This window comes from Hyposmocoma kahamanoa, unplaced genomic scaffold (assembly GCF_003589595.1).
Source record: "Hyposmocoma kahamanoa isolate Upper Pololo Valley unplaced genomic scaffold, ASM358959v1 57112, whole genome shotgun sequence".
NCBI classification, from domain to species: domain Eukaryota; kingdom Metazoa; phylum Arthropoda; class Insecta; order Lepidoptera; family Cosmopterigidae; genus Hyposmocoma; species Hyposmocoma kahamanoa.
The window spans coordinates 364-12,236 of NW_020653832.1; the positions used below are offsets into that span (position 1 = coordinate 364).

The 11,873-nt window shown below is 36.7% G+C and overlaps 1 protein-coding gene across 1 annotated transcript; it reads left to right on the forward strand.

The window, feature by feature from the left end:
- Positions 1-5,560: 5,560 nt before the first annotated feature.
- On the forward strand, positions 5,561-11,181 carry LOC113229362 (the record flags this gene model as incomplete). The annotated part of the gene is made up of 3 exons (XM_026462917.1): positions 5,561-5,696; positions 9,691-9,975; positions 11,000-11,181. Coding segments are annotated over exons 1-3 (498 nt in total), but the record flags the coding sequence as incomplete, so codon positions are not given.
- Between the last annotated feature and the right edge of the window lie 692 nt (positions 11,182-11,873).

An 11,873-nucleotide genomic window follows, 5' to 3' on the forward strand; every position in this document is an offset into this window, starting at 1 on the left:
TTCTTGGCGTTGAACTCAACCAAGTTTCGGGAGCCCCACGACGATATATGTTCCAAAACATGGTTGAGCCCAGCGACAAGTTTTTCCCGGTTTCTCTCAGGGTCCTCCCGGCTGCTTGACGGTTGCTTATAATAGCAACCGTGCACTGTGCTATCATCTGCATAGCAATGAATGTTGCCAAAAGGTAACAAGTCATTGATATGCAGAAGGAACAGCGTGGGCGACAGCACGGAGCCCTGTGGCACCCCAGCATTAACCGTCACGAGCCGCGAAGTCCCTCCGTCAACAAGGACACGCAATCTTCGCTCGCTCAGAAAGCCGGAGATCCACTCACAAAGGCGGCCGGGAAGACCATATGCCGGAAGCTTGGAGAGGAGACCACGGTGCCAGACCCGATCAAAGGCCTTAGCAATATCCAGACTTATCGCTAAGGTTTCGCCCTGTTTGTCGATAGCTTCACCCCAGAGATGCATTAGATACGCTAGAACGTCACCCGTTGATCGTTTCGGCCGAAACCCGTATTGTCGATCAATAAGAATGGAGTGACGTTCCAGGTGCCGGATTATCTGGATATTTAGAATCCGCTCCATCACTTTGCAGAGCACTGAAGTGACAGCTATTGGGCGATAGTTTGTCGGATCAGACCGATCTCCTTTCTTGGGGATAGGTTGCACGTTGGCCTCCCTCCAAGCTAGGGGCACGTTACCAGATTGGTATGAGAGGCGGTATAAGCGCGTCAGTACGGGAGACAACTCCGCCGCACACCTTTTAAGGACGATAGGAGGTATCCCATCTGGACTATAGGCCTTCCGCACGTCAAGAGTCTGCAGTTCCTTGCGGACATCACATTGCCTGATAACTATATCAGGCATTGTGACTCCGCAGTGGGGAATTGACGGCGGTTGCGCATCTTGGTCGTGAATGCGCGAGTTAGCCCCAAAAAGGTCGGCCAATAAATTGGCTTTCTCTTCGGGGCCATAGGCCAAAAATCCATTGGGACACCTCAAAGGCGGCAGCGACGAACGACAAAAATTGGACTGCACGGCTTTGGCCAGGCTCCAGTAGGCACGGCTACCGGTGGGATGGGCTACCAGCTTCTGGCCAATCCGTGAAACGCGCTGGGCATCCGCTCTTATGTAAGCCCTCCTGCAAGACTTGGTTGCTTTGTTATAGGCTGCTTTAAGGGACGCAAGGTTGGGATCCTTTGTTACACGACCCTTGATCCAACCACGATATGCAGCCTGTTTCTCACTGACAGCGTCCATGCATTCGCGATTGAACCAAGGGCGTCCTCTGCGATTGGCGATGACACTGGAAGACGTTATGTAGTAATTCATAGCCGTTCCAATCTCATCGACAACAGCATCGGCAGCTGCTGAGGCATCCTTTCCCGCAAAGCAGTGCTGCAACCAAGGGATGGACGCAAAGTAGTCGCGCATACCATCCCAATCCGCCGACGAGTAGTGCCAAATGCGACGAGTGACCTCCTTCAGCTTAGTTGGAGGCATTTGGGAAACCTTACACCCAACCAAACAGTGATCAGAACTTCCCAGGAGGGCGCTGACTGATACTGTATAGTAGGTAGGGTGACTCGCGAGCAGAAGGTCAAGCAAAGAGGGTGCATGATCCGATATGTCTGGAACCCGGGTGGGCTGGGTTACCAGTTGGGTCAAGTCATGCGTGAGAGCGAAAGCGTGGGCAGTTCTTCCTGCATGGTCAGTCTTGAGGGAACTTAACCATGATTCATGGTTAATATTTAAAGTTGACGAGTGGTAAGTTGTGGTGTGGAAGTACCAACTGCTCGGCTTTGTTTATCAATAGCTGATTTCGTTTTGCTTCATACCGGGGACCGGCCTAAGCGGGAGAAAGAATCGCGAACTCAACACGCACGGACTGGTATATTTACAATTCAGAACCAAGTGCTCTAATAATAATAAAGTGTGCTCCTTGGGATTGCTTGACACCTTTCCAGTGTTTTGTACTGTTGTCATATAAGTACTTTATGTTGTCTTAATTGGAAAACGTATTTAAATTCAGTGAAACCCTTCTCCAAACGTAACTACAGTCGTTAAAGGTTAATTCGGCTCTTCGAACCTTACACCTCCGTCATGTCCGCAAGAAGAAGAGGAGAACAAAAATATAACCTTTACTGTATTCCTGGCGTACGCTGGGCAACAATCGTCGAGTACCTTATGCCGGTTGCCTAATCCTTTCATTACATTGACAAGCATTATGGTGTATGCCAACGATACTATGAAAAGAAGAAGTTAAAATTAACATTGTACATGAGCTACCTACACGAAAATAATGAAATTACCGTCAACCGTAATAAATACCACTTTAAAAGGAGAACTACAATTTTATTTAATCCGTTAACAAGAAGAATAATATTATTAGCATTCACATTTTCATACATTGTACGAATTGAAGTATCTAGAACCTGTAGTAAACTACTTATGTTAGTAACAGTTGTGATAACCTTCTAAACTATGAAATACAAATAACATGTTTCTAGTGTAGTTATCTACTGCTACAATGTTGTAATACATACATCAAGGCCTGCACTTCTCACATCACAAATGCACCCGAACAAAAGCATAAAGAAAAGATAAAAGCAAACAGACCAGTTTAATTAATAAGTTGGTTCCATCAAGGTTGCAAACGTTTTAAACAAAAGTTTATTTTTTTAAATAAATGTTAAGTACTTATATTGAATATGACGATTCCTTAGGTAAAAAAAGTGCCTAACAAATTACTCTATTGTTGTCATGTGAAACATTAATAAAAATCCATTTGGCAATTTTTTCAATCAATTTGTTCTTGAATATCGTCAGAAAATTCTTGTTGAAATTATCCCGCGTGCTGCGCGACATAACTGTTATGTCACTCCTCATACACTGTCACTCCTCCCGCATCGCGCAGCTACCTCAGGAACCGATTCAGTTAAGTGGTAGACCTGCACCCATCGAGTATATAACCAGAAATAGAGAAATAAGAGACAAAATAAGGGCTATCCACCCGTTCTGGCAACTCATCAGTCAAATAGGCCTTATATCACTTTTAAATATCAACTCTCGTTTGCGCTGAAATCACAAATTAGAAAGCTGAAATAGTACAGCGCCAACAGCTGACCTGTGTGTATGCATATACATACTAAAAATATTCTATATTTATTGTAATAAAGATAATATCTCTAATAATGGGGGGTGTTCCATTCGGTGGTGTGGGAACAGCAAAACATCTAATAACAAAACAAACGGAATCACATTTCATCCGTAATTAAATATGTAATTTTTAAATTTTCGTCCATTATAGCAAAGCTCAAGTTGCACTGGTCGATTTGAAATAAAACAATTAACGACACCCGTCAATTGTTTCGAATTCGAGCTGGCCAATCGGAGCGCAGTTGTCACCGTAATGATTTGGCAGAATAATTTTTAAACAAATCAAATGACATTTCGTCTCTATTTCTAGTTATGATTATATTCTATGCCTGCACCATATTAAATTACTTTTTGTGAAATAACTCCAGTAGTTTGTTATAATTATTAATACAAAGGTCGAACACAAAGAAAAATTTATTCGTTTGGGTTGGACTCAAACCAGCACCTTCATCATTCCGTAGCCGACGTTGCAGATCTCCGTTTTTGGATCATTGGTTCAGCAATTAAAAAAATAAATGTAATAAACCTTGAACACATGAAAAAAATTGTTTATTTCAGACATCATCCATGGTAATATTAGTCGTTAATTAGTAACAATTTGTCTTAAGATTAGGTTAGTAAGTAAGTTTAAGATAAGTAAGTTAATTTAAGGCTCAATCAATCCGCAACGTAGACTTCGTTAGGCAGATATAAATATATAAAAAATCTGCAATAGGCTTCGCCCTATGCAAACAAGTAATGCAACTCACAAATGTCTTAGTAATTTTTATTTCATTAAAATACTAAAAAGGACCTACATGTTAATATTTAAATTGATAACCATACATAGGTCAAATAAACATCGACATCGCTGTGTCGATAAGAACAACAAAAACTTCGACTGACTTCGTATTAAAAGTAGGTAATTAGTGATATTCATAATCAGTCCTTCTGTAAAAGGTTGTTATAACTCCTTCCTAATAATATTAAAATAGATAACCATAGGTCAAAGATACATGGCTGCGTATCTTGTCTTATCTGGAATAATTAAAGGGTGTACTGTATTATGTACAGTATCTATATTATATATAAGAAGGAGTCATTGTTACGTTCTAAACTTAATAGTAGTTTAAGTGACTATTAGATAACGAAAGGCATTAAAATACGAGTGTGGGTTTATGAAACACCTCTAAGAGTGTTTCAATGCCTAATTATGTACAGTTACATACACTGCTTTATCTACACACATATTAGAAGCTCTCTGTGATTTGTTCAGGCATGTTACGATCATAGATATAGAAAATGGTTACGACTGGCGAAATGGCGGCAAATAAAAACTTTTCTCACGAATGTCAACAACCCTAGTTTTTATTTTTAATTCATAGACAAACTAGAATCGGCCCCAACTACCATATCGTTCGATATCAAGTAACGTGTGAAATTGTTAAAATTGCCTTGCTATGACATTTCATTTCGAACAAAACTTCATTTCGTCTGATATTAGAATTGAGCTCAAATCAAATTGTTTTGTTTTTCAGAGGTGTTCGAAATTGGAATGTAATAATATCGAATTCGATGTTAATAGGAAGCTATAATAACATTTTCACAGATAAGAAATTTGTTCTACAAAAGAGTTTACCTTTATGCTGGTCGTAGTTCGCGGTTTTTGAACATTATAGAGATGTGTGTAGTTAAAGTATATTTTATTTCATAGTTGACCAAAATATAGTTTAGTAACCTCAAGTGCAGATTTGAAAGTTAGATTCTTTTAAGACCAACTGAAATGGAACTGGGCTGGACACGTCTGTCGCATGCACCCACAGATTGGGCTCACACAGCACCATGACGGACGTCTACTACAACGATGTAGATCAAGTAAGATATGCCGATTAAAGGCCCAGAGCCCACTGACGGAACGGCACGGCAAGGAATTTTTAGCTGACGAATAGCTTATATATGAATACCTTAATGTTGTTGAAATTTCAATTTTAACGGTCGCAAATACAAAAACAAAACTGCGGGACGCTTTGGCATGCTTTCTAAGGTAATTTATATTATTTTATTCTTCTTCTTGTTCAGCAAGACTACCATTTGTAAATATACAACTGGTAATTAATAAACTTGCAACGTTACTTCTGATTTGAAGAGAGACTGGGCGTGAGTACGATGTTGCAACGGTATGCTTCGGCAAGCCTGATCCCCTGCCATGCCCATCTGTCAATGGGCGATGGTCCTAAGATACGTACGCAAGGAACTTGCCTGAGATTGTGTTAAGGCGAGGTATTTCAACTCGAGCCTAATTTGTAGGAGATGACGTCGTGGAGGGGGGAGGGGATAGGGTCGTGCCTCTCTCCTCTCCAGCAAACCGCGCGCTCAAAATTAATATAAATAAATAATAAATTGAACACAGATCAGATGTCGACCAGCGCCCGACGTACGCAGTTGAGCAGCATATAATTTGCATTCTCTTGAGTTCCTATCATTCACTTTGTGTTGACTATCCAATTAAATAACCAAACACAATGATTTTGAAGCTAATTATATTTATAACTGGTAAGTGTATTTTTCGGTATTCATTTTAATATAAATATCTAGCACTATAGAAGTACTGATGCGCTTTCTATTTATCTTACAAAAATATCTCCGTATTATTTATTGTAAATATCTATCAAGGGGAATGTTCTAGATCAGACTTTATTAAAGAAACATGTTAACCCTCTCACTCTTCTTTACATCATGGAAGTAGCCTTGTTTGTTCGTAAGCAACCAATATATTTTGAATTTAATAAAAATTCCAGTATAACCTGATCTTCCCTCAACCCTAGAATTTAATAGAAACCCTATTAGAATTATATAGAAACAGTCCATTAGACAGATCAATGTTAATCTATAATTAAATTCCAATATTAATCCAAGAAGAAAATAACTTTAACACATTTAAAAATAATGTAAAACAATTTCTAATCCATAATCATACTAAACTAGAAATGAATTTTCAACTGAAAAAAAAATGGAACTGACTTCAAACTTAGCGTCTTTACATACAAACTCTAACTAAAAAGTTAATAATTGGTTAACGGAAAGTGCGCGAAACCGAAAAAATTCATCCCCTGGATTCCCACCATATATTGACCCCTAGATAAAGATTGCAATATTTTTAACCACGGAAGTAAAAAAGAGTGGAAATGGCGTCAAGCGACATTAGTATCGAAACTCGCTACACGCACACATTTGAAATTGTAATCTTAACGTTAGTACTAATTAAGATAATACAATTTTGATTGATTATAATTAATTATTATTATAATTGGGTAAAAATAATTTCAAACCTATTTGAATCCAAAAGTTTTGTTATTACTAGTCATATAAAGCTAAAAATCCTATGAACATCAACTTCTTGGAACAAAAGCAAAAAGTTGACAATCTACAGATAGGGATGTAATATTTAAGACGCTGACAAGCGTCGACGACCTTGCGTCGATGACCTTGAGTGATAACGCGCCTACTATAATTTCTCAAATAAGGTGGCGCTATACGCCCCGATGCGGTAAGAGTGTGGTAGCTGGACCTTCCGCTTGATTTAACATAATATTGATTGCCGCTAACAGATGGCGTTGTACTTAAAATACACACATGCTATCAAATCAAAAAATAACAAAGCATATATAATATAATAGTTTCCCTATATCGTTCTCACTGCTACAGTACATCGTTTGTCTCAAATAGAGATGCGCCGAGTACAAGTTTTACCGAGTAACCGAGTACCGAATATTAATCGGTTTAACATTTGCCGAGCCGAGTACTCGGCCGAGTTACTCGGTTCATTATAACCGGAACGCGATGATCCTAAAAGCCCCCGTTGCTCTAGAATTAGGCCGATGTGTCAATGAAAGTTTATTGTCGCGAGAGCACAGTCCTTTCCAATGGTGGGCAGAGCATATAACAAAATATTAAATAATAAAATATAAAATTTGCTTTGGGGTAATGCCGCCGATATCAACAGAATCTTTGTCCTGCAGAAACGTGCAGTTAGGGCAATTTACAATCTGGGCCCCAAAGTATCTTTGAGAGATAAGTTTAAGGAAATTAACATTCTTACACTAGCCTCACAGTACATTTATGAGAATGTAATTTATGTTAAAAGGAATAGTAATTTATTTATGAAAAATAGTGACAGACATAACATTAATACGAGGAATAGAAATAAACTAGCTTTTCTTGATAGTCGTCTTCACAAAGTCAAAAAATCATTTAAGGGGCAATGTATACGCTTCTATAACAAGATTCCGGTTGATATACAAAATTTGCCTTTCACGAGGTTTAAAACTATAGTGAAACAAAAACTTTATACTAAAGGTTATTATACAACTTCTGCGTACTTGGATGACAAAAATCCGTGGTAGTAACCCGTTTAGCTCATGGAGGTAGTCTCGATCTCTGATGTTTCAAATAAAAAAAATAAATATTGTATATAAATATTATAAATATTATATTTATTGGAATCTGCCTTACGAATGAGCGGTAGAGTTTAATATTGTGACGATTTCAAGTGTAATAATGCTTACCTATGAAATAAAGATTATTTTGAATTTGAATTTGAAATATCCAAAACTGGCACTTTTAGCACGAGTGTTTTTATGTGCACCTGCAAGCACTGTGTATAGCGAGTAGTTATTTGCCGAAGCGGGTAATGTGTATGAAGAAAAAAGGAACAGACTATTACCTGAACGCGCAGAAAGCCTTGTAAATATTCCTACATCATAACTTGCCTTTGTAAAGTTTTAAATATTATGAATGTAAACTTTTTTTTAAATTACTAAATTGCTAGAAATTGTTACAATTGTCTACAATTTCTAGTAATAAATCTCTTTTGAATATTTTAAATATATTGTTGATTTTACTTTATTACGTCTATAGCTGTGATGCTTTATTTTAACCAAGTACTCTTCTCATGAACCGAGTTATTCGGCCGAGTACACCGAGTAGCAAACTTGTACTCGGCTCATCTCTAGCTTCAAATAACTTACCTATTTATTTCTTCACACTGTTTTTACAAAAATCTAATTATCTCGAAAGTGACATTTTGTGGGTTGGTTATAGTTTGCATAACTATGTCCAACTACATATCTCGTAAGTATCGTGCTCGACGGTAGACAACCGATTACAATACAATATAAATTAATTTGTCAAAACCATGTCAAGACAGAGGTCTCGAAACGTATCTCACGAACGCACGCTACGCAGCAGAAGTTTTCTAAATATTTACTAAATAATCAAAGACGCAAACAATAATTTCATTTTTGTTTTGAATACTTTGTGTTTTTGGTTCTAATCCAACCAAAAATATATATTTTTTATTCTCACCAAATGGGTAAATTTGTAATTTTTTAAATATTTTGTTTTGATTTCAACGAATTGGTGCATTATATTTACTTATTTACGTATTTTTTTGTGTATGACATTTTTTCATACTGTTAAGTGCCTGTCCATAATTTGCAAGCAAATATTTAGCTCGTATTCGCTAAATATTAAAGTAGGCGAAAGTTACTTTTTACTCCTAAATATGTTATTTGTCTTTTATTTAAAACAAATAAAGTGTCAGGATCAAGATAAGTACCATTTAAATAACCACAGCAAATTCGATAGTAAGCAAGTTTGGTTTGCCCGAGAAAAATATGTCAAAAAATAACCACCAGAGTCTCACTGTAATCCAGTTTTTGTATTACCTATGACAATAAGCAATATTCTAGGATCTTCAAGCAATACTTCAAGATACGTGTTACAGGATGTACTATTTTCAAAGTTCCACGTGCTATGGTTATCACCTAAAAACTTACACAAAAACACCACATTTAAGCGATTTTGGGCACCTCATCGCCTTAATTGATATCGACGTTATGTTTCATAAGAAAGTGTAATGTAGAAAAACTATCTACAATGACCGCAGTAAAAACGGAAAACAAACGTCAAAAGTCATGATTTTTTAGAAGCATATTTTTACAAGAAATATACTCCTACTTTCATTGAAATTTATTTATAGAAAGCGTTAAAGAAAGTCTATTTATATCAATTCAATAGAAATTTGGTACAGTGCTTTACAAAAATGAAACTTTTAACACAAAATAAAGTTTTTATACCGCACTACGCAACGCATGCACAAAATTTTAGCACAGATTCAAACAACTCGTCTTGTTTTTTTTTTAATAAAATATTTCTTATACTTCTTTATGGTCAAATGTTGTTCAAACATGCGTAGACTCCATCATTATGAATCCGGCTTACAATCATCTGAGTGTGCCGAGCCGCCGGTAGTTCCGCGACAGTAAAGACTGTTTCGATCAAAATGGGACCGAATCGGTGGCTTGTAACCATTGTAGAAGTTAAGGGTCAATTTTACTCATACATACGAAACACTTTACTATGAGAGCCTTTCTAAAATCGCGTAGATAGAGTCAGTTGGTCAAAACAAAAAAAAACAAACATTCAAACACAGATCGATGCAAGTCACTAAGACACTTTAGTTACTACAATTGCGTCTTTTTTTCAGGACTGAGTGCTGCGCTCTCTGTTAATTTTTTTAGAAAGGATTACACCTACATTGAAGAACGCGATGCTTTTTATAAGCTTATATGGTCTGAAGAAGGAAACTCCTTCGAAGAGGCTGTGAATGCTTGCGATAATGATGGATCGCAATTATTTTACCCAAAAGATCACAGCGAATGGCGAGTTATAAACAATCTTGTAAAAGCTATGCCTCAGACGCCTAATACTACAGACGTCTTACTAGGCATTCGTGACGAAGTCGGCAACGGATATTATACCACTCTTGATGGTATGATCTGAATTCAACTGATCAATCAACTCAATTTTCAGATTCTCAAAGTCTTGGTTCTGTATCTAAGATTACGAAAAAAAAACCAAAGATGCACTACGTATCTGGGCCCCAATTCTGTTAACTTTCTTAAAATACCCTTTGTAATTCCATTGAGACTCTTCTGAAATTATATTGCAGTTATAATAATAATTTATTAATTTATTATTATGCTAAAATCTAATTGTAATAAGCACTTCAGTCGCAATGGAGTGACAATGGAATGGCAGTGATGGCATTCATTAATTATTTCAGTCCATCGTGTATATAACCAGAAATAGAGACGAAATAATGGCCATCCAACCCTGGCTACTCATCAGGCAAATCGGCCTTATGTCACTTTTAAATATCAACTCTTTTTTTGTGTTCTGTTTGAAAACTATTCTGCCAAATCATTACTGTGACAACTGCGCTCCGATTGGCCAGCCCGAATTCGAAACAATTGACGGGTGTCGTCAATTGTTTCACTTCAAAACGACCAGTTTAACTTGAGCTTTGCTGTAATGGACGGAAATTGCAAAATTACATATTTCATATTTAATTACCGACGAAATGTGATTCCGTTTGTTTTGTAATTAGATGTTTTGCTGTTTTTCCCACAACACCCAATAGAACAGCCCCCATTGTTACCGATATTGTCTTTATTACAATAAATACAGAATATTTTTGAATATATGGAGACGTACACTCGGGTCAGTTGTTGACGCTGTATTATTTAGGCTTTCTAATTTGTGATTTCAGCGCAAACGAGAGTTGATAATTAAAAGTTATATAAGGCCCATTTGCCTGGCGAGTTGTCAGGGATGGATAGCCCTTATTTCGTCTCTATTTCTGGTTATATACTCGATGCCACTGACAAACCATTTCTCGCAACGTTTAGCAGAACACCAAACGTATCGACATACAACAGAGATTGTTTAAAATTATCAGACTTGGGGTATTTTATCTAAAAAAACAATTACTTACTGTTTTTCTTTAATTTAAGGTCATTTTGTAACAATAAATATACAAGGTGATGCATTGCCCCTGGACTGCGTCATATTGGATGTGAATACTGGTGAATTACGTACCACTTTTTGCGAAGATGGGATTGAACCCAGACTTTTCGTTTGTAAGAAAATGGACAGTTCACCCTGCCCTACCGTCGACGAAGGTACAGATAATACTGTAATTAATTTAAGTGACAAATAAAACGGGTTCTCAGAACTTGGATAGCTTATTATACATATTACATCCAAAGTATTCGGAATATAATAATGTAAATATTCTGTCAAAAAACGTTTGAAGATAAAAAATTCTAATACAAGATAATATTCAGTGTGTTTTCTGCGACTGGGACAGTGTGGGGAAATCCGAAACTATAGGAGATACAGGAAACCTGTCTTAGGAACCATTAGGCTTGCGAAAACAATTTTTACGTAGTATATTTTTTGACGAAGTGTGAGTTGTCCATAAAAATGAGTAAAAATAATTAATTAAAAAAAAATTCTGATCGACTCTTCTTCATGTAAAGATCATTGCATTGTATTAAAAGAAAAAAATCGGTACAGCAGAAGTTGGTCAATATTAATATAATCTCAGTACAGAGCACTAAAAAACTGACATCAAATGTCATTCATCCCCTAATTAGCCACCTTTAGCGGTGGAATATTTTCTTGAAATTTAAATAGGACCACTACTGAAGTATCCCCTTTCCAACAAAAAAGAAGAATCTTCAAAATCGGTTCACAAATGTCGGAGTTATCGCGTAACATACATAAAAAAACAGTCACAAAAATCATACAGTCAAATTGAGAACCTCTTCTTTTTTGAAATAATAATAATAATAATAATAATAATAATAATATTTTTATTCTCTT